At 35.0% G+C, this 24,210-nt stretch overlaps 1 protein-coding gene across 1 annotated transcript in view; it reads right to left on the bottom strand.

Annotated features, from left to right (window-relative positions):
* Positions 1 to 14,389: 14,389 nt before the first annotated feature.
* The window catches only part of LOC138694311 (AP-4 complex subunit epsilon-1-like), a 41,778-nt gene continuing 31,957 nt past the window's right edge, over positions 14,390 to 24,210 (bottom strand). The window contains exon 9 of the mRNA XM_069817902.1: positions 14,390 to 19,764. Coding sequence (XP_069674003.1) covers positions 19,518 to 19,764 — 247 coding nt within the window. The 3' untranslated portion in view covers positions 14,390 to 19,517. The remainder of the gene's footprint in view (positions 19,765 to 24,210) is intronic.

Genomic DNA, 24,210 nt, shown 5'->3' on the forward strand with positions numbered 1-24,210 from the left:
TAGACTGTAATCCACGCAAAAGTGTTCAAGAATTCACATACCTTGGGTCGTTTACCAGTAATGAAAATAAAATGGAGAATGAAATTCTTAAAAGAATAATGTATGGAAATAGAACTTATTTCTCGTTCTCACACATGTTCACATCAAGAATGCTACCTAAAGAAACAAAACTTAAATTATATAGAGCACTCATTCACCCAGTAGTTACTTATGGAGCAAAAACATGGACAATGAAACTGGAAGATGAGAATAGCCTTCTCATATTTGAAAGAAAAATTGTATGTAGGATTTATGGTCCAGTGTATGATAGGGGAGAGTGGAGAAAAAGAATGAATAAAGAGATTGATCAACTATTGGAAGGCGAGAATATAGTATAGGATGGAATGAGCAAGAAAGATGTTGGAATGACTCATTCATCGAGATGCTACATGACACTCAAGCTGCTCCTATCAGATCACGAGGGAAATGCTGGAATATTATAGCAGGAAAAAGTGTTAGAATCCAGGATTTAATACATTAGGAGTCACGATCAAAAGAAATCTCCTATTCATCATCTTTATCTTCTACATCTTCTTTTCTTGTTCTGAAGATTCAAATGACGCTGTTTGTTTGGTTTGCAAAAAACTACGGTCAAGAAGCAAGAGTGGAGAAGACTGGGTCCAATGCCAGATTTGCAAAGCATGGGCACATGAAACATGTATAGGATATGCCAAGAAACAATACAAGTGTGGAAATTGTATAAAAAAGGTGACTCTCAAGTTGAAAGAACATTTGAATTATTTCTTGTTTTTGAATGATATTATGTGCTGAATTTTTACCTATCTGTATTTTTGATTGTGCATGTAATTTCTCTGTAGCAAAATTTGAATTCAGGATAAAAAAAAGTTGACAAGATCTAAAAAATGATATAAATAATCACTTGATATATTGGATACTGACCCTTCATGAATAAAATACAAGATAATGTGTCCAAAGACATCCTTATCAGTTGATATAAATCGGAATATGTGGAAAATGCATTACGTCCGAAGCCACTCCACAATGTGGGATGACACCAGACAGTGTTCACATGTATTTATATATTGTTGAGAAGGCATTAGTTTTGGTTACACAACTTGAACTAATAGAATTATATCTTGATAGATATAATTATTGTGTCTTGTCTTATTGCTACTAATATTGCTGGAGATGAATAAAAAATGCCAAAAATATGTTTGAAGTCGCCCCAGATTACAATAACTATAATTTGAATAAAGAAATAATTGACGATTACAGGTGTACCATAAATTCCTTCTTGCAATAGAATGCATTGAAATCCTCGATATTCAAACATAAAACTATCCTTAAGTGACCAATAACTGTATGGTTTACTTGAGTGAGATATTTTTTCTTCTGTAAATTTATACAAGAAAATAATAATTTTACCACTACAAATGCAAACTAGCCTTATTCAGTGCACTGAAAAGATTCAGAATTCTAAATAGATTGAGATATCTTTCCAACGTACATTTCAGTGAAGAGCGGTCGTCGGCACTGGAACAATCAATCTACTGGCTTTAACTATATTTAATTTTGTGTTTATGAATTTTACTTGCCATTAATTATATCATTAGTGAATTTTAGTAACATTGACATATTTCTATATATTTGCATAATTTTTAGTTTCATAATGGGAATTAACAAAGACGTTAATATACTGACCGTATTGGTTGTTTAGGGCGTCTATAAATAAACTGAAACTAACCAACCAACTAGATTGAAATATCGACGCTGCAATTTGTCGTAATTTGGAAGTCTATAAACAAATTTGAAAAAATTGGTCACATGGCAAGATAAAATATTTGGTGGCAGACAAAAATTCGTAGAAAATAATGAATGCTGCGATGGTTTTATAAGAAATCCAGAAAATTAGAACAGTTTAGAATATTGGTCATATGGCAGGACAAAAATTCGTAGAAAACAATGAATGCTGCGATGGTTTTATAAGAAATTAGAACAATTTAGAATATTGCATACGTGTGCAAATCAAGTTGAGAGGTGACAGCAGATGAACTAGTCAGGTGTGTGACGTATTTTCAGAAACTGGTTTACCTGTACTTGAATAAATCCCATCCTATTATTAACAGAACCTTATTATTTTTCCTAAGTTTACTTCTTAACAGAGTTAGGGGCCTTTCAAATCTTTCGTGAGTTTTGAATAACCTTATATGTATAAAGTTACCGGTATCCTTTATATTTTTACTCATTTTTTGGCTATTTAACAATGTTGTATCAACTACTAGGTTAGTTAGCATCGATGGAATTGGTGATAGCGAAATAGTACTTTAGCAAAAGGAGGCCGAACATTCGCCATAGATTACTTGACATTAATCTTAATGTTGGGGAAACCTCGGAAAAAATCAAACCAGGCAATTAGACTAACTCGGAATCGAACCAAAATCTGTGCACACTTAAAAAAAAAAAAAAAATTTGAAATATCCACTTGTTGTTCCTAGCAATAATAACATGAGAGGATACCTTTATATAATAAAAATATCAACATAGCAACAGGCTATTTTATTAGGAGGTATTGTATAAAATTATGAACTAATGCAGCATTGGCAAAGAGTCATAGATAACGTAACAGAATATATGTTATTACTGATTAAGTTCTGTTTTCTATTCATCTGAAATAACATTTTTGTCGCAGAAAGAAAATGTTATGAACTTTTACATCAACCCAATATGTTGTATCAATTATACACGTGAGACATTTGTAAAAGGTATTAAAAGAAAATAAATTCAATATCTGTATGTCCGAACTGAGACCAAAAAATTGTTATAAACCGATTATTTCGTTGTTATTTATTTGTCGCCATCTCGCAACATCTATTATGTAGATTGCAGATGGTTTTGGAATAAAGAAATTATTCAGAATCATAAATGGTTTTGCTCAGTGGATCCACGTCCCAACACTTATTCTATTGTATTATACAGAGACTCTAGATCTACTATGCCTGGCTAGCCCAAAATAATTCCAGTACAACTGTTATAAAATGTTGCAGATATTCAGTATTAACAAGTATTTGAAAATACAACATTTTTCTTCTTGAACACAATCTCCGAGAAAGCCTAAAATCTCACAAAATTAATTTCGCTATACTTTGTTGTCTCATTCTGTGAGTCATACCACAAAATTATTTGCCTAATAAGACTGAAAACACAAACACATGAAGTGTAGTTCCAATAAATATATGGAAGAACAGACATTATTTAAAATATATTACAATAATATTAGAGATGGGTCGTTACCAGAATTCTTTTTATATATATTCGGTATTCAATACCTTTTGACCAGAGTAACAGTGGAGCCATGAAAAAGCTAAATTGAGAGATGTAGGAGCAAAAACTTGATAATCCACATACTTTGATCTGAGAAAATTGAGAAAATTAGCTTAATAGGTGCAAATCTATGTCTGAAGATAATATTTTATACCATGTAATTTTCGAACTTCTTATTTCTGGCATGACTCACCTATTGTATTCACTCTATGAGTTCGATGTTGCCACGTAGAAATGTTAGCTTGTGCTGTGACTATGTTGTATTGTACACGTGTTAGCCTACAGTAGTGTTCCAATGCATAAAATGTCACAGAGTACAAAAACTATCACTTTACAAGGCAGAGAATTTATTGTCAATATTTGAGAATATTTCCTTCAAAATAAATGTAAAAGTTAAATCTCTCCATTATGTATCACTGAGGTTGTACAAAGAAAAATATAGGCTTCAGTGAATGATTTTTTTCAAATAAACGTAGAGAAGTTCAGACAGTGAAGGAATATTTTTGTGGCTTTATATTTCTATGTATTAATATTAATACTGAAGGAAAGTTAAAAAAAAGTATGTATTCAGTAGAAAGCATTCAATAGCTTATGATATTACAGTCCTGGGTAAGAATTCTTAATAAACATAAAGGAAATAAATATATTCACAACAATATTAAGTTCCCGGAAAGTACGGGACAGTGGTCACCCTATGGTATATGTAAACCTGACACCCATTTGTCATTGTGAGCCAATGCTCAGTGAACTAATGTGTCGACACACTAGAACTGTTCTGTGATTCACTGCCAGAAATAAGAGCACTAGACTAAGGTTACCAGATGTCCTGTTTCCCGAGAGTAGTCCCCGAATTTTGCTTTCTGTCCCCAGACAAAATTCGTCCCCAAAACATCCTTGGATTTAATATTCTTCTCCCAGATATCTCTGGATTTTCATTGTTATTTATTACTATGGTTTAATGATCCTTGCGCATTGCTGTGATAAATTTTTATTATGATGTAACGAAGTACATATGATATTTCCATGCAGATATTCTACGTTATCATATGATGAAGCATGGGAAGAATAGAGAAAAATTCTCTCTGGGTTTTCAGCTCTACGTGCTGACGCTTTATCCACTAAGCCACACCAGATTCCAGTTCCAATGCCAGATTCAATCCCTCTCAGTTTAAGTTCTACCTCTCAATTTTCGCTCAGACAGTGCTCATTCTGTCAGATCCTGGCCACTTAGTCACTCGTAATGAGTGCACCTCTGTACATAGTGTGTTGGACATTGTGCCACTGTCACATATTCTGTGACACATTACATGAGGGTAGGCCACCTAAGGGAAAACTGAGAGGTAGAACTTAAACTGAGAGGGATTCAATCCGACATCGGAACTGGAATCCGGTGTGGCTTAGTGGATAAAGCGTCAGCACATAGAGCTGAAAACCTGGGTTCGAGTCCTGATGCCAGAGAGAATTTTTCTCTGTTCTACCCATCCTTCACCATGTAATAAATTTTGCTAATATAACTTTGTTGCTTTTTCATGCCATAATTAAAACTGAAGGTGAGGATGTATGCTGTCGAGTCTTCAATTGTTATGGAAGTTAATAAAAAAAATTGAACTGCAGGAAAGAAGATAAATTTATTCCACTATCAATTAAGCAACTTTTGGGCATCTTTAGAAGAAGTAGCTCTTATTTCACAACAGAATTCTTAGTGTCTGTCATGAATTATATGAAAATGCTGTACAATATTTCAGTGCCTAGCTTATGCATTCACAAGATAAGATATCTATGAAATGTACTATACTTATATTGCTGAGACCTCCTCTAGAAAGAGAACAATTTGAGACAGAGTCCATTATTTTTCTTCAAATGTAGATGGACTCTGGATGAAGATAATTTATTTGATGAAATTTCTTGCTTCAAGAAATATGTGACCTCAGAGAAAATGACAAAATGACACAAAGAAAATGTTGCTTTTGCTTAATATGGAGTGGAATTTCTCATTTTTTTCCTGAGAAAATGATTCTCTGTGCACAATTGCAGAAGTTGATTGAATTATTTCTGTGTCCTGGAAGTAATGCTTCAATGAACATGATGTAGACAACCCAAAAATCCAGAATGAGTTTAGAAACTCTTCCTGCCATGCTTGCTATCTTAACCAATTTCAACATGACCTATCAGTAATTGCTGAAAAAATTGGGATCTAGAAGATCTGCTTAAAAAAATCACTCTTCTAAAAAAAAAAAAAAAAAAAAAAACAGTACTTTAGTTTGTAAATAAAATGAGTACCAGTTTTTCAATTCTTTAAATTGTGTAAAGCTACGGTTTGTTTACAGCAATCATCGCCGGACGCACATCGCTGGTGATTATAAATGCTGGCAATGATTGTCAGGAAGTGGTTTCTTTATCAGTGTACATCGCTGTCAATTCTCTCATTTGTTTTGCTGACATAACTCAATTCAATATTTCGACACGGTCTTCTCTAAATATTAATTACTGAACATGTATGCGGCAATGTGCATCCTGAATTTCCTTCTGAAGCAACCTCCAGTGATCTGCGTCATGACCAACGATCTACATTAGTGATCATCGCTGTAAAGAAACTGTGCGCATTCATTTTAACTGCTAGCAACTCCAGGCGACAATCACCAGTGATATGTGCCCGGTTATTATTGCTGTAAACAAACCGCAACTTAAGACCAATATAAGTGAATGACAATCTAACTAATGTTAACAGTATTTTTTTGTATGTTGATATTTGTCCCCGGACATTGTGAATAAAATCTGGTAACCTTAAACTAGACTACACCATGTGTATTTGGGATACCTAACATTTTCCATTCATATCTCGTGTATGTAGTATTTCGAAATAAACAGAAAAATCTATTATTTCAACTATAAGTTACTTCTTTCATACTTCGTTGTTATAGTGGATGTGTTTAAAATTATGGATATGAACTATTTCCTTGTATTTATGGGTGGCATAACTCCATTATTCGTTGCACAATTGAGACGTACTTTCGTGTACCGGACTGAATACTTCATTATAAAGTAGCTATTACAGTTCTCAGTTTGTTACAAAATATGGATTGTCAAGATTTATTTCACGTCTCTCAATTGTTGAAATGAAATATATTGAAAAGAATAAATAAAAACTTATTAAACTCGACTCTTTCAGAAAAGTAACTTCCAAAATTTAAGTGACTTACGGTAATTTGTAGATCAGGGACAGGGCAATCATGAGCTTATTGTGGAGAGGTTTGAATTAGAATTTTTTCATTAAAAAAAGTACAAAAAGAACCACAATGTTTTGGAGGCTGAATCTAACTTTATCTTAAAAAAAATTTAGTCATTTGATGTTATGTGACTGTTTAATGAGGTATTGTCAAAAATGAATGAACAATGCATACCAGTACCTGATCTATAATGCCTCTAGCAACATTTCATTGCTGTTCTTCTACTTACAAGAATAAAGACATGTTCTATATATTTACATTTCACTGATTTCTTGTGAAAATAACAATTTTCTAAATGCTACCAAGTTCATTCTACATCGCATACTAATGGTCTACAGCAGTGGTATTCAACTTTTTTCTCCCCTCAAGCTTGTACCCCAAAGTTTTTATAGTTAAAATTATACATTTTTTTGTATAATATCAAATTAGTCTGTATGATGTAAGAAGGAAGAAGCTTGGATATGTGTACTTGTTACTGAGTCAGAGGTCTCAAAATGCAGTTGATAAAAGGAGATTTGTTATCTAACAAAAGGCAGGTTCCTCATGGTGTTAAGTAGCAGGGATGATCTCAGTGAAGAGATAGTGAAGTTGAGTTGGTAGAAGCCTCAAAATATATTGGCAGTAATGCTGATTGAATCAGGGCATATTGAGAACCTAGTTATTTTGTTTCTTACAATATTTTGTAGCAGACAACAGACAAAAGAAGAACTTATTACACTGTCAAAAGGGATTGGTTCTTCGACAATAAACATGGCTTTGTGACACTATTGTAGTACAGTCTGTAGACAGTTTCTCATCAAAGGAGACCTAGATTTTATACCAGGCAGATCCTGTAAGATTTATAGTAAACTTCTATGAAAGAATGCTTAAAAAAATGAAATGAAGAAGAATACTTCTGAAATAATAAATAAGATTATACCTCATCGTAGTCCTTTTGTTACTATCTTGGTATGTAATCCCTGATAAGTACCTTGGACAAAATGGCTATGGAATAGGATTTCAAAGTGCCTTGATTTTCGCTGCCATTATCATTCCACCATTGCTTCATCATAATCATATATCATCTCAAAATCTTTATGGTTTAAAAGAAAAGCTGCTTTATTCTTGGTAACTGGGCATGCACTATTTATACTTTTAGAGAGCACAACTTCGGTTAGTTCCTTCCATGAAGAGGCCATAATTCGGATATTTTCATCAGAAAATTCTATTGCTCTAGGTCAGATGTGAAACCAGACATTTGCATCCCAAGATGAATATGGAAAACACAAGACAGCCAAGAACAACAAAAGAATATTAAATTAAGAATTACAATTCAGTGAAATCTCTATACAACGGTTGCTGATATAACAATAATACTCTTTACAACGTTAAAATATTACAATCCCAGCATTAATTTTATTAATGTAATGTAAATTCCGTTCAATTTTACGATAACAACAATAAATCTCTATCCATTACAATTACTTTTAAAGTCTCTGTTAACATATTTTTCTCTCAATACTATGATAAAATAGGTCGCGAAAGACTAAATTATGAACTACTGTAGACCTACTGAATTATTTAAAGAGTGAACTCAAAATCTCCTTGCCCTGCCACCACCATCACCACTAGATACAGCATTTTGTCCCCATCACCCCATCCACAACAGCTCTGGAACTTATCAACCCCTTGTTTTCCTTGTAGTACTCATATTTCCTTTGCATTCCTCAGGTTCTCTTTTCCTTTCCATTTTTATTTTTGTTTTCCCCTTTTTCTCCTTATATTCCCTTTGTACTTCTTATATTCCCCTTCTTCTCTTTCTATTCCCTTTGTTGACCTTGTATTCCTCTTGTTTTCCTTCTATTCCTCTTTTTCTGTTTAATTTCTCGCATCACCCACATACAGTTCTATGTAAACATACACAGTATAGTAAATTCATATATATGTCGAGCTTTTTAATTAATAATTCAATTCCCCGTCTTGAGAGGGGCCTAACTGCAGGATATCTTACAAGGGAACAAACTCTACCTATGAACTGGGATTTCAATAAAAATTCTCACAATTGCTAAGTGTAAGTCAGTAAATAATCTGGTCACTCATCTAGTTTATCCCTCATTAAAGAAATTTGTTGTTGTTTTCTAATGCCAGGTGTTTAACAATAAAGTCATTTGACCTCTTGCACTCCAATATTTTTCAAAGATATTATCATGAACAGCCACTGAAGCTCAGATTTTGAGGTGTTCCGAATCCATTTCTTGGTTTGAGTTACACAATGGGCAGTTAGGGGACTGATATATTCCAATTCTATGCAGATGCTTGGCCAAACAGTCATGGCCTGTTGCCAATCTAAATGCAGCTACAGATGATTTGTGTGAGAAATCGGTAATTAACTGTGGATTATGATGCAGAAACTTCCATTTTTTCTCTTGAGACTGTGTTATCAAATTTTGTTTGTTGAAGTCTAAGTACCGTATGTAGATTTAATAAATCTTTTCACAGAGTAATACGTAAATTTAGTAACAGGTCTGTAAGTAGCAGTGCTCCCCTTCTATCCTAAAGCATCTGCATTCTCGTTTCCCAGGAATCCACAGGATGGTATCCATTGGATATCTTTAATGGGATGGGATATCCATTCCATCCCATTAAAGAAGTATAACGTGTTTAATTACATGTCTTACATGCACCTCTTACATGCAACCAGCACACTCAACACAGCATGCTGTGAATTTGTTCGTACTGTACTATACTGTCACCAGATTGTAGAGCTCCTGACTTTCAAATCATGTCTGTCACCCTGTGTATTTGAGAACAGGTTGCAGTTGTGATACTGTGAGTTGTATGTTAGTGTCTTTTGATGAACCATGTGTTATGAAAAGAAATGGTTGTATAGTATATAAGTTTTAAAGAATGATTTTGTTAAATGTACAGTTTCTGCTGTTTATGTAATGTCATCTGCTGATTCCAAAAATGAAGTTGAATTTCTCTACCACTCGCTATTTTTTCGTAATTTTAGAAAAATTGATTTATTTTTATTGCTGTATATAGTTCTTATAATGTTAATGGAAAGAAAATATTTCAAATATTTAATTTTATTGCTTTGACAATTGACCTATAACTTTAGACTGCTGTTGCCTGGGAAGTCAGAATTCATAAAATTTAATTTTATTCCCTATAAGACTGCGAGAGTTACTATTAATTCTCAGTTGAGCTGGAATTTACCATGAAAGAAGTTTCATAATCCGTGTTTTCTTTGTCCTAATTTTGAATGTGATAAAAGTATCTTGTAAAGTGAAACATACCTCGAAATACTGTGTAAATCACAAACAATTTTTGTTACGTTTGTGGTTAATCACTTTGAAAGCACACAGGTGAATTTTACTACACTAGTTAAAAGAGCTTACGAGTGTTCTTTTGATTGCAAAATAGATGAAGTCAGGAACTAGGCCTCTGAAATCTATTGTGCTGCATGTAATTCTATTAGCCTAACTGGTTAGCTAAAAGGATCCCGTCATATGGCTTCTTCAGTTCCAATGATATGCCAGGAAGCATATCAACACACTGTTACTTTCTAGGAACCACAGATCAGAAGATTACAGAGAACTTGTCAGCGAAATGATTCAGAACTATAACTTGATGGGGTGTAATATGTCTCTCAAAATAACTTCTTGGATACTCATCTATGTTTTCTTTCCTCAAAACCTTCGGGTAGTGAACGAAGAACATGAGGAGCATTTTCATCAGGATTTTTCTGAAATGAAAAGGCGCTACCAGGAAAAATGGAGCCCAAATATTCTTTTAGACTACTCCTCAAAAGAGGTGTTTCTCAAGCGAATTACTTACAAATGGCTTTTAAGGAACCTGAAGGTTCATTGCCGCCCTCGAGAATTATAGCCTAAAATATATTTCACACACGTTTTAGGTAAATAAATATGATTTTAGGTAAAATGTTACAAGGTATCAATATTAGAAAAGTCTGAAGTACATTTCATGTAATTACTCAAAAACCCTGGGTGATAGAAAAATTTTGTAAAAAAGATATGAAATCAGCATGGAAAATTCTATAAGAATCACTCATTCTTTGTCTTTTAACACAAAATATGTTTAATTTTGTTGACCAGTGAAATTATTATTATGTTTGTTCACAGCCCTAAATCGGGTATTTGAGATTATTTGTTTTTTTTTTTTTTTGTGTGTGTGTTTTTTTTTAATGAGATCTATTAATCCAGTTAATGTCATATATATTAAAACAAATCTAGTCAATTCAAAACACAGTGAACTACAGGAAGACGGTATTGATGATCAGTCTTTCGCTTATGAACTATTTCACCTGATTCAGATAAATATCAATATAGAAGTGCAGATGTGATGTATGACTCATTAGATGTAGATACTACAAACGTGGATAAATTATTAGCAAAACTGATTTTCTAGGACAAAATATTAGTTTGGTGTAAAATATGACTATATTTCTCCATGTATAGTCTCAGTTCTGTTTTGTCTATACTTCATGAGCATGTCTTATCAAATGTTTGTGCTCCTGAAGCAAATGAGAATTAATTATACTCGGTTTACACAGGAACTGCATTCTAGCTATTTATTTACTTTTCTCACACAAGGGAAAAATCTGCTCCTTCATCCTTTCCTGTTCTGTTTACTACGCAATTTCACTTTCAAACACATAATGCAGGCAAGGTTAACCATCCCAGCAGTCCAAGGTTTCTTGGAAGGGGGTGGTGGCTGCCACCACCCCCAGGGTTGGAAGCAGGTAGCAGTGCCTCTTCACAATTGAAGTTGCTGTGTCTGTGTAAGGATGGGCAAGACAAAAGATATTTCTCCTCGAAAACGTGCAAGAATTGAGGTGTTATAAGTCAACAAATGAAACCCAGAGTGAACTAAGCCGAAATGTGGGTGATAGTGTGTCATACATTAACCAGTTTTCAAAGAAACTGAATGAACAAAAGGGCACCTCACCCCAGCGAAAGGAAAAATGTGGCCTAAAGCAGGCTACAACAGAGGTACTTGATCGACTTTTGTTAAGGAAGGCACGTCAGAATAGACATTTAACATCAACACAAATTCAACATATCGTTCAAGAGCATGGTGCAGAAATTATGGCAAGAACTGTGAGGAGGAGATTGTTTGAACATGACTTGAAGGCACGGCGACCCCGCAACAAACAAAAATTTACCCCTACCATGACGAAGAAACAACTTCAATGGGCTAAATTATATCATTCGGCAATGGAGTAAGGTAAGCAGATAATTTTAAAATAAATAAACAGAAGTGAACATAATATAAAATCGATAACATTTAGGAGACAAAACACAGAAAATAGGGAGCTAATTTGAATCGCCATTTGGTTTTATTTTACAACAAATGTGGATGAAACAATTTATGTAGAGGATGAAAGCCCTCAATGTGTAAGAAGAAGCCCAGGAGAAACCTTCAAAAAGGAATGCATTGTCCAACATGTGAAATATGCAACCAAAGTGATGATCTGGGGGGGAGATTAGTTTTAAGATAGTTTACATTATCAAATTAATCTTAATCAGGTATTATGGGATAATAAAATCAGAATTGAAACTAAACACAAAATTTACAAATCAATTGTGAGAAGTACAACTTTATATGGGCAATAACTTGGCTATTGCAAAACGCATTCAAAAATAAATTTTTGGCCTTAGAAATGGATTATTGGAGATGATCAGCAGGCATTTCAAGAAGAGATAAAATTAGAAACGATATAATAATCAGAGAGAAAATGCAAGTTAAGAATGATATTGTAGAGGATATTTTCACAAAACAACTAATATGGTATGGGCATATGATGCGAATGAATATGGAAAGATTACCAAGGTTGGCATATGATTGGACCCCATCAAGAAGAAGAAAAAGAAGAAGACCTATGACAACATGGAAAAAGGGCATTCTGGAAGCTATGGAAAGAAGACAATTAGGAGAAGACCTATGGAGAGATAGAGGGGAGTGGTATCTTGCAGTGCGATACATTTATCAGTGACTGTAAATTAATATTTGACTGTCAGAAAATCTCAAAAGGCATTGTAAACTGACTAATATTATCAAATTTTAATAATTTCACTTTTCATAGGTTGGCAGGATTGAAAACTTAAATGTGCAGTATGCAGTCCCAGGCTCTGTTAGACACAGAGTTCTTTACCTGCTTCGTCCACTAGTGACCTTCTAAAAGTAGCTTTCAGTTCCCACCCCAATACCCTTAAAGTCGCGCACATCAATACACAAAGCCTTGTTATCACTTCACTGAATTCCAATCCATTTTCGCAAATCTAAATCTTAACTGCGCTAAACTGGAGAATTTACTACGGTAGCTTTGAACCGTGCTGTTACGGTTACGACCAAATTTAACTAAATACACAATGTCGCCAACATAAGGATATGACGTTGATTTATGATGTCGTTAGAAGGAGAAATTCGTTTTTTTCTCCCTACCTCCTCGTTCTGAACATTACTGAGAGATAGCACCACTGTTAGTGACAAGATGTATTTGCGTAAATATTGCGAGTAGATTATGTGGCTTAGATGAGGGGCTCGCGACAGGAACAGTTTTGCTGTGGTGCATGCTCGGACCTCTCATACAGTGGCAGCGTGATCATTAATTGAATTTATTTTCGTGTGTACATTGCAGATCAAATCAAGAACATCCCTTCTTGCTCCAGTTACACATCTTGCATCTTATAGGAGGGTTAGGTTTGGTTAGTTTAGGTTTTTATTATCCAACTCCGCGCATGTGCAGGCAGCCAAAAAGATCCTGGCGGTCACGGCCCTTATGATAGTTTTTGTTTCGTAATATTAGTAAACAATAATATGGTGAAAGCAGTGAATAATTTCATGGCCACTAAAAGTTTTCTTTGTAAAAGACGAGGTATTTTCTCTGGACCACAAATAAAACAGTAACGCGGTAATAATTACGTACTTCACACTTTGGTGAACATTAACCGTAAATTTACTTTCCATCATTTGAATGATATTCCCTGAAACACGCCTTTTTCCCCCCTTTATTTCGTTGTGATAAGCTACTTTAAGATCTCACTATATTTTCATTTTCATTTGGTGCATTCAAAACACCGCCGTTGTACTGCATACGGCTTGCACTTGACTAATGGAGTGAATTATTTAAGAATATAGTCGCGAATTTTACTACTACCATTTCGATTGTCTTTTTTTCGACATGGCTCAGTACGGTCCGGTGACTACCGATGTTGGTCTACCATGCGTATTATCCAGTTGTTCCCTTAACTGTATACTAATCTCAGAATCATAGATGAAACCTACTCTCCCTTCTTCCTTAGTACATCTTGAAAATTACTCTCTTTGTAGAAATGACCGAATCTTGAAAAGGGGTGGAGGTGTCGCCATTTATGTACGCTGCGATCTCCAATATAAAATTGTTCATCAGTCGTCAAATGAGCAGTCTATTGAATTTCTCTTTGTGGAGATTAGGACTGGTTACCAGAAATGTCTAATTGGAATGGTATACAAAGCCCCAAAGGCAGGTTTCCTAGTGATATTGAAACAGTATTGCTAAATCTTGTACCTCATTATGATCATGCCATTGTAAAGGGGGACTTCGATATAAACTTAGTAGATCAAGACAGTAGATCTTCCCTGAAATTTAAGTCCAAGTTCCAATCAATTAATATGTCTAGCTTTCCTTCCCAGCCCACCCATCACACCCCTACTTCTGATACTCTTCTTGATATTATTGCCATGACAAATTCTGACGAAGTACTTTTAAATGGTCAACAAGATACTCCTGGAATATAGGGACATATCATATATATATATATATATATATATATATATATATATATATATAATACTCCTTACGTTACCCCAAGAAACAGTAAAAAAATTTAGGACGTACAGACACATAAATATTGTTAATCTTGATTAATTACAATGCAAGTAACCTTCCCTAGGATTTAGTTCGAACATTGCGAAGCATAGATGAAAAAAATTGATAAATTCAACAAGTTAGTTATCCATCTTTATGACAAGTATGCGCCCCTAAAATCTAATGGATAACCAAACCGCCGGCTCCGTGAATGTCCAAAACATACGATTCTAATGGCAGCAAAAGATGCCACTTATCATAAACATCGCCAGAGCAAGCTATTGACCGACTTTGAAGATTATAAACACCTGCGTAACAAAACTAGCAAAATCAGAAATGCAAAATTACGTCATGTGCACTCTCTTATTCATCCTTCTGCTAGTATGAAAGAAATGTGGAAAAACATCAAGTCTATGGGTCTAATGAAACAGAAATCTCAGGTAGAAGCCACTAAATTGCCACTTGACAGCTTGAACAAACATTTCACTTCCCCTCCTCCAGGTTCTATATTGAAAGAAGAAACCCTTTCCGAATTATATTCTTATCCTATACCTGATAAGAAAAATTCTTTTTCAAATACATAACCCTGGCTGAAGTAAGAAAATCATTGAGAAGTATTGGGTCAAAATCCCAAGGTATAGACAAAATTAACACAACTCTCCTAGATAAAATAATAGTCGTAATCCTACCCACTGTAACTCACATTATTTAATGCCTCTATTATATTAGGTACTTATCTGAACATATGGAAAATGGCAATAATAAAGCCTTTACCGAAAACCAGTTCTCCTCCTACACTAAACGAGTACAGGCCCATAAATGAGTCCTTCAGTAAAAAAGTGGGCCATGTCCACTTTTGGTGCATTTCAAGATACGTACATCTCCTGAAAGCTCAAGAGCATATATATCAATAAAAAAATAGATCATGTCCAGAAATGTGAATTTCCCTGGCATCTGCTGCCATACTTGTGTACTTCTAAGAAGTAGAAACATGTAATATAGTGGGCCATGTCCAACAGCTGATTGAAATGGCGGATTCTGGAAGTGATAAGAGTAAGTATATATGCTATAATATAATATATATTTGTGTACAATGTTTACGTGGCATGAAGCAATGGCTTCAAGAGGACCAGATGAAATTGGTTTATGTGTAATGAAGTATTGTCAGGAAAGGTTAAAGAATGGTGTGAAAGATATTGTAACATATTCTGACGGTTGCGGAGGCCAAAATCAAAGCTTAAAGATGGCTATGGTAGGATATTTTCTTATCAGCAAAGGAGTTAGAAATTTTGAACAAATATTTGTGAGAACAGGTCACAGTTTTCTGCCAAATTATGCCAATTTTGGTGTGATTGAAAGAGCTCACCACAAGCATGACTTATACATTCCTGACCATTGGATGGCATTGGCATCAAAAGCAAAGAAAAAGAAACCATTCAAGGTTATGAAAATGCAGAAAAACGATTTTCTGTCACTTGCTGATTGGGTGAAAGACGTTGCTGTTAACAGACATAAGACTGTTGATGGACAACAGGTTAAATGGCTACACATTCAGTGTCTAAATATAGAATCTAGAGACCCAATGATGATGAAATTCAAGTACTCATTAAATGACTTAGAAACTTGGAAGACTGTGGACTTTTCAAGACGAAAGAAAGGTCGCCTTTCATCCACAAGTGGTGTTGGTCCAGTTATTTTATATCCAGAAGGAAGAGAAGTCACTGAAGCTAAATTGAAGAATCTCAAGCAACTTCTTCCTTATATGCCATCAGTGCACCACAGCTTTTTCCAGAATTTTTTTTAAGTTGGTTATTTAATGACGCTGTATCAACTACGGGGTTATTTAGTGTCGATGAGATTGGTGATAGCGAGATGGTATTTGGCGAGATGAGGCCGAGGATTCGCCATAGATTATCTGGCATTCACCTTACGGTTGAGGAAAACATCGGAAAAAAACCAACCAGTTAATCAGCCCAAGTGGGGATCGAACCCGTGCCCGAGCGCAACTTCAAACTGGCAGGCAAGCGCCTTAACCGACTGAGCCACACCAGTGACTTTCCAGAATCTTACATCCCAGGATGAAAATAATGAAGATGAGATTTTTATTTCTGAAGAGTAGCAGGAGGATGATGAAACCAATGCCTAAAGTGTTCAGTGCAAAGGAAATGTGACTTAGTGTTGTGCTATGTTATGTCATGAAAGTTGTATGCTGTGAACAGTGGACATAAATAAAATGGACATGGACCAATGTTCTCCTTAAGTTTGCCATTTAGCAATTAGAAGAACAGTAATTCTGTACCATTACGACCAATCAAAAGCATTTTTATTTACAATTACATTTTTCTTATGTTACTGACTCTCTTTTGCAACTAATAAAGTACTTATAGTGTGTATGCTATTTTATAATGTATGATATAAAACAATTTATGTATACAAATGCAGTTTTCTCGAAATGTGACATTATGGACATGGCCCACTATTTTACTGAAGGGCTCAAATATCCTCCCCACTCTTTGAAAGCTCTAGAAAAAATCATACATCGACAGCTGATAGACTATCTCAACGAAAATAAACTTTAGATAGACTTCAATCTGGGTTCAGAGCAGCTCACAGCACTGCTACGGCCCTACTTGATGTAACTGAAGACATTCGAAATGCAATGGATAGAGGAGATGGGGCGGCTCTATGCCTCCTCAATCTGAGTAATACTTTTAATTCTGTGGATATCGAATTGTTCTTAGCCAAATTAAAGACCCTACATCTTTCCGACAGTACTACAGCTGGATGGAATCATACCTGCGTGGCCACCGACAATGTATCTCTGACGGCAATCGGTCTTCTTCTTGGCAATCCACAAAAGAGGGGATTCAACAGGGCTCAGTTCTACCCCATTACTCTTTTCAATATTTATAAATGACGTGTCAACGAACATAGTATATTGTCGCTACCATTTATATGCTGATCACCTCCAACTCTATGTACATTTCCGACCTGATACATTAAATGATTCTATCCACAAATTAAACAGCGATCTCATTTCAATCTCAACATGGGCCAGCTGACTCGGACTTAGACTTAATGCAGCTAAAACCCAGGCCATAATCATCGGAGCCAAAAGACTGCTGAACACTTTGAACAATAGTCAAATTCCGGCCATTAGGCTTAGTAATACTGAAATTCCTTACTCACCTACCGTTAAAAATCTAGGAATATATTTTGATAACGAATTAAGTTGGAATTACCAAGTAAAGCACACTTGTAAAAAAATCTACTCTTCTATTCACTCGTTAAGCTGGTTCAAGCATATCTTTCCCATGCCACTGAAACAAACATTAGTTCAAACACTCGTAATGCCGCACTTTGACTATTGTGATGTGTTGCTCACTGACTTAAGCACCGAACTTTCGAACAAATTACAACGTGTTCATAATAAGTGTGCAATGTCCGACGATACGATCATATTTCACCGTTTTTCGAATCTTTAACTAGGATCCAGCTCAATGATCACAAAACTTTACACTGTCTTTCTCTTCTATTTCAAATTCTGCACACCTCAGCCCCAAATTATCTGTCGTCTCGTCTTGTGTATTTATACTCCAACCATAACCTAAATACTCGATCTCAAATCACCGGTACATTGAGTACACCTCATCATAACACTTCCCAATACTCTTCATCATCGTTCACCGTTTCAATTTCTCGTCACTGGAACTCCCTACCTCATACCTTAAAGGGGTGTCAGACATTTATTAATTTCAAAACCCAGTTGTCAAATAGACTGCTTAGACTGTGAGCTTTCCTAAAATATAATTTTTTCTAACATATGATTTTTATTTTTAACATATAAATTGTCTTTATTATTTTAACAATTTGATTCACATTACTATAACTTGTTTGATTTTTAGAATTACATGTAACTGAACTTGTTTTCATTTTGTTGTTATTATTATTATTATTATTATTATTATTATTAATTGTATATTTTTCCTATATTTCTGCTATTGTATTGCTATTGTTCTAATAATAGTTGAGTGGAAGAGAAGGCTTTATGGCCTTAACTCTGCCAGTAGAAATAAAACCACTACCACTCCTACTACAACTATAATGATTCAGGTATGAGTATACTAAGTATACCACAAATATCATTTCTTAAAATCGTAGTGATTATTTCGAACCTGTTTGTAACAAGTGATAGGTTTTCCAGTAACGCTACACTGCTAGGCAGGTGTACTGATAGTGAACAAACAGTACAGTGGCAGTGTTATTTGAGTGTAAGAGCGACATATAAGACGTGTAATTCAATGTAATTAAACACGTTATATTTCTTTAATGAGGGACAAGCTAGGTGAGAGACTATTACCAGATTATTTACTGACTCAAACATAGCAATTATGAGAATTTCTATTGAAATCTCAGTTCATAGATAGAGAATATTCCCTTGTTAGAATAAACTAGTTTTGAAAATGGCAAACAAAATCATATTTGAAATACATTTTGCAAAGAAACATGCATTTTTAAATCGTTAAATTTCTCATCCTGCTTCAATGACACATATAACACAACTAATTGCAAGATTATTATGCTCTGCCCTCAGCTGGGTAGCCAGGACGCAAAAAGCTGTATGTGTGGTGAATATTTAAATTGTAAGTTCTGTATATCTATTGCTCGTGATAGCAGCACACTTTCTACAGCGCGCATCACTATCATGTCTGTTTCCAGTTGCAGCAGAGTGGCCATAAGTCAGTGATCATTCAACGCACTTCACTGCGAGGATATAAAATATATATCTCATCCACGAAAGATATGAAAAAACTGTGAGTTAAGCAAGTTCCATGTTTACATTTAAATCAGCTTTAAATTTGGAAACAGAAGAATGGCGAATGGCGAAATAATGGCAGAGAAAACATGAGTGCCTTCCAAAAGTAATCATTTCCAATAGTCAGACCGATTTTCTAGCTATACTGCTAATTTGGTACACATCAAAAAGAGTTATATACCCTGGTATTCATGGGACTGCGCCCCTGGTCACATAAGTACCCTCTATGCAACACAACCTTTTTTGCATAGAAATCATCACAGACCAGATGTTAGCTGTTGTTCCCTACTTGTCTCTAGTATCAGCTCTTCTCTGTCTTCACGATGGACAGTTTCTGGAAGTCTCTATGCAGCAGGTCGTCCAACGGATCTCGCTGGGATGGAGTTTCCTGTCTCTTGAAGAGAAGACTCGCCAAGTGCTGCATCTCACTGTCAGAAGTCGTTAGTGTTGCTTGTTCCTTGGGATTACTCCCAACTCTGGAGTCATTGTTCTTTGCTCGACCTTCTCGACTCCATATTGACTTCACATGACTCTGTTCTCTTCGTGGACTGTGAACAAGACGTTTCATTTATATACAATAACGTTTGGGGAAACATTTTTGACATCTAGAATACAGAATATAATTACAACTATAGAAATAAAATAATACAACCAATATAAAAAAATGAGATACAGTAAAATTAATAAAATTTGAAGACTGAATGAGCAGCGCTCGTGTTCGGTCACAGTTCAGATATATTATTAATAAGCATATAAGAGAATATACAAAGTAAAATAAAATAGGAACTAAAATTAAAACTACAGCTACAGCGAAATTATATAATATAATAGGCCTATATTAATATAAGAGGAATAGGCTGTAATATGCTGCAGTGACTTCTCATACTTCATTTGACATAAAACTTTCTAATAGACAACAGATACACATAATCAAGCTGAATATGAACATAATATCCTCATAACATTAAAAGTAAAATAATTAAATGAGTTAAAAAAAACACACTGTCAAGGGATTTGAGAAAATTCCAATGATTGTGTGAAATGTCTATGCTTGAATTAAAATAATAATACATCTTGATTACACAACTTGAAATTCTCAACACATAACTCAATTTCAGAACACACACACTCTTTGACTCCACATTACACTACATAAACACACCCCCACAGGAAACACAAACAAAAAGCTCCAAGACCAGCAACAACCAGTTCTGAAGATGACCGATAACAGGCTGAAACATGTTAATGAGGTAATGTAAAATTTAACACGAGAAAGACACATAATACGTTTTCCGAAATAAAATAAAATAAAATAAAATAAAATAAAACGTGTCCACAATGAGACTCCAACATTTTGAAAGTCTATAGCTTTTACATTTCAGATTGTATAGCTGTGATTCCGGAAGGAGCAGAAGCAGAATACCTCAAAAAGTTTATCTGGTAATATTGTATTGTGCGCAATAGTAGTGCTGCAACAACAGATTATTTCTAAAACATTTTTTACCATATTTGACATATTTGACCATACCATACACGAGCGTGGCTCCTACGGTAGTAGCTAGAAACATTTTTGTTTTATAATTTTAATTTGTACTCACTAGTTAAATAAAAAAAACGGAGATTCCAAACAAGCATGCACAGCCTGTCTGGTGGTATGCAGAAACAAAATTCATTATTCAAGTGCAACGAAACTTTCATCATGTTTACAATAAGCACCCTCCAACATACAGCATTTTGAAAGCCCATGGTGATGGTAAACCCAGCAACCAGGAAAGGGTTCCAGAAGATGTGCGGATATCATTTGAAAGGAGTCCACAGAAGTCAATAAGACAATCAGCAAGAGAACTTTATGTAAAAAAGATCGACAGTTCACAAAGTCCTTCACTGTCAACTGTGCTTCTACATAGACAGGACACAAATTGTGCAAGAAATCAAGCCTGATGACCAACCAAAGCGAGAAGCATTTGCAATCACTATGCTGGATCACACTGCTGAGGACGAAACCTTTTTATCACACGTGATGTTAATGAAATAGCGGACTTACAACGTCGCATAAGAGATGCCATAAACTCTGTCACAGAAGACATGCTGAACAACACAAGGCATGAAACAGACTACAGGTTTGACATTCTTCGCATCATCCAAGGCACCCCTTAGCAAGTGCACTGAACTGAATTATGTGAGTAACACTAAAAACTTGATGAGCTACATTATCATTTTCATGTACAGTGGTTATAGTATACACATTTTCTTTTTTCCACTATATTTGTTTAAAATGTTGGAGTCTCATTGTGGACACCCTGTATAATATGTATATATTTTGAAAACTCAAAAAAGTTTCATATCCATTGTTCAAGAATTAAAACAGAAAATCAATATCCCGAATTTAAAAGAAAACTTACAAATTAAACCAAACTCTTTAACTCTATTAAATATAGAATATAATCTAAATTTAACAGAAGAAATACTGAAATCAGAAGTAAACACTGAAATAATGAAACAATTGTCTTTAGAGACAATTAATATTAGGTACCCTCCACAAAACTGCCTTCATTTATACACCGAGGGATCCTTGATCTCCAGGGAACAAGGTGCAGGTGCAGGTGGTACGTGCTGTCTCTTCTCACTTCATAGATCTCTTGGATATGGAACAACAAGTTTTGATGGAGAAATCATTGCAATAAGTGAAAGTCTCAGGAATCTTCTATGCCACATCAATAAATTTAAGAATGCAGTTATATTGTCAGACTCCAAAGCAGCTAAACTAGCAATTGCCTCTAAACACACACCTTCATCTCAAACAGCAGAAATAACTAAAATGCTCTCTCAATTAATATCACTCAATAAAAGAATTGTATTTCAATGGATACCATCCCATTGTGGAATCCTGGGAAACGAGAATGCGGATGCTTTAGCAAAGAAGGGCAGCACTGCTACTTACTAAATCTACATATTACTCTGTGAAAAGATTTATTAACTCTACATACTCTTACTTCAGTGACTGGTCATGATAATATCTTTGAAAAATATTGGAGAGCAAGAGGTCAAATGACTTTATTGTCAAATCCCTGGAATTAGATAACAACAACATATTTTATTTTATATTTATTTCGGGCTAAGAGAAATGAAGTTACAGGAGAATATAATGAGTTACACAACGCAGAACTGCACGCATTGTATTCTTCACCTAACATAATTAGGAACATTAAATCCAGACGTTTGAGATGGGCAGGGCATGTAGCACGTATGGGTGAATCCAGAAATGTGTATGAAGTGTTAGTTTAGAGACCTGAGGGGAAAAAGACCACTGGGGAGGTCGAGACATTGATGGGAGGATAATATTAAAATGGATATGACGAAATTGGGAAATGATGTTAGGGAATGGATTAATCTTGCTCAGGATAGTAGGGGTCAATGGCAGGTTTATGTGAGGGTGGCAATGAACCTTCAGGTTTTCTATAAGCCATTTGTAAGTAAGTACCCAGTAAGTACCCATATACCCAATACTTCCATGACTAGCTATTATGTGGAACTTTGAGTCACGGAGCTCAAAGGGTCATAAAGAAAACCACGAGGCATGAAATTCATCTTACACTTTTGCTTCCATGGCACCATGAGTGACATCAGAGTAAATTTTTCATGACAAACGGTTACAACTTTTGTCTTTTGTAGCTTGTACATAGTTGTATCACGTAAAAAAAAAAAAAAAACAAAAAAAAAACAGTAAAAGCCATATAACGCAACTGCTGGAGATCATACTTCACCCCTATATTATAGTTTACAGCTTATCCACAGTATTTAACCCTTGCAGTGAATTTCGGTGCAGTCCGAAGAACCTAATTAGTCAAATTCATTCTCCTCATCTCCAAGCTGGGGCAGCCCTGGGATCTTTTAAGATACGAAAGAGAGAGTGGTGTGAGGAACGCAATGGAAGCTACCACATTTATCTTTCCCAAGAAAAACTGCAAACATGGCATGAGTGGAAAGCATCAAATACTTGGGGTGTACTATAAACAATAACATGAGCTGATGCCAGGAAGTCAAAAGAAAGAGAGCAATGGCAAAGGAAGCATTTAACAGAAAAAGGAGCATCTTTTGTGTACCTTTGGAAAAAGAACTAAGAAAGAGAAACTAATAGAAGCATTTGAAATGTGTACATGGAGAAGAATGGAGCATGTGAAATGTGTACATGGAGAAGAATGGAGCATGTGAAATGGACAGACTGAATAAGAAATGAAGCGATGTTGGAAAGAGTGGGTAAAAAAAGAATGATGCTGAAAGTGACCAGAAAGGGAAAAAGGAATTGGTTGGGTTACTGGCTGAGAAGAAACTGCCTACTGAAGGATACACTGGAAGGAATGGTAAATGGGAGAAGAGTTCAGGGCAGAAGAAGATATCAGATGATAGACGATATACAGATCATATGCAGAAACTAAGAGGAAGGCAGAACATAGGACAGATTGGAAAATATTGGGTTTGCAGTGAAAGATCTGCCCTTGGTTATAAAACTATGAATGAATGAATGTATGATAATAATCTTAATCTTACAGTGATTATAGTTTTATTTTGCTTGTGAGCCATTTTAATGATGAAGTACTCGAGAGTCTGCATGCAAGTCACCATTCTCATCCCTCATCACGTTTATCCTTGCCTGATATCCGTTCTTGAATTCCTTTATACCCTTATATAAATCTCGAATGTTTTTATTCTTACTATTTGTTTCTACCTTACTCAGTTTTTCTTCAAGTAACCTCTCATCTAGTCTGCTGTCAAAAAATCTGAAAGTTAAAATTTATAGAACAGTTATATTACTGGTTGTTCTATATGGTTGTGAAACTTGGACTCTTACTTTGAGAGAGGAACAGGGGTTAAGGGTGTTTGAGAATAAGGTTCTTAAGAAAATATTTGGGGCTAAGAGGGATGAAGTTACAGGAGAACAGAGAAAGTTACACAATGCAGAACTGCACGCATTCTATTCTTCACCTGACATAATT

This window comes from Periplaneta americana, chromosome 2 (genome assembly GCF_040183065.1).
Source record: "Periplaneta americana isolate PAMFEO1 chromosome 2, P.americana_PAMFEO1_priV1, whole genome shotgun sequence".
NCBI lineage: Eukaryota > Metazoa > Arthropoda > Insecta > Blattodea > Blattidae > Periplaneta > Periplaneta americana.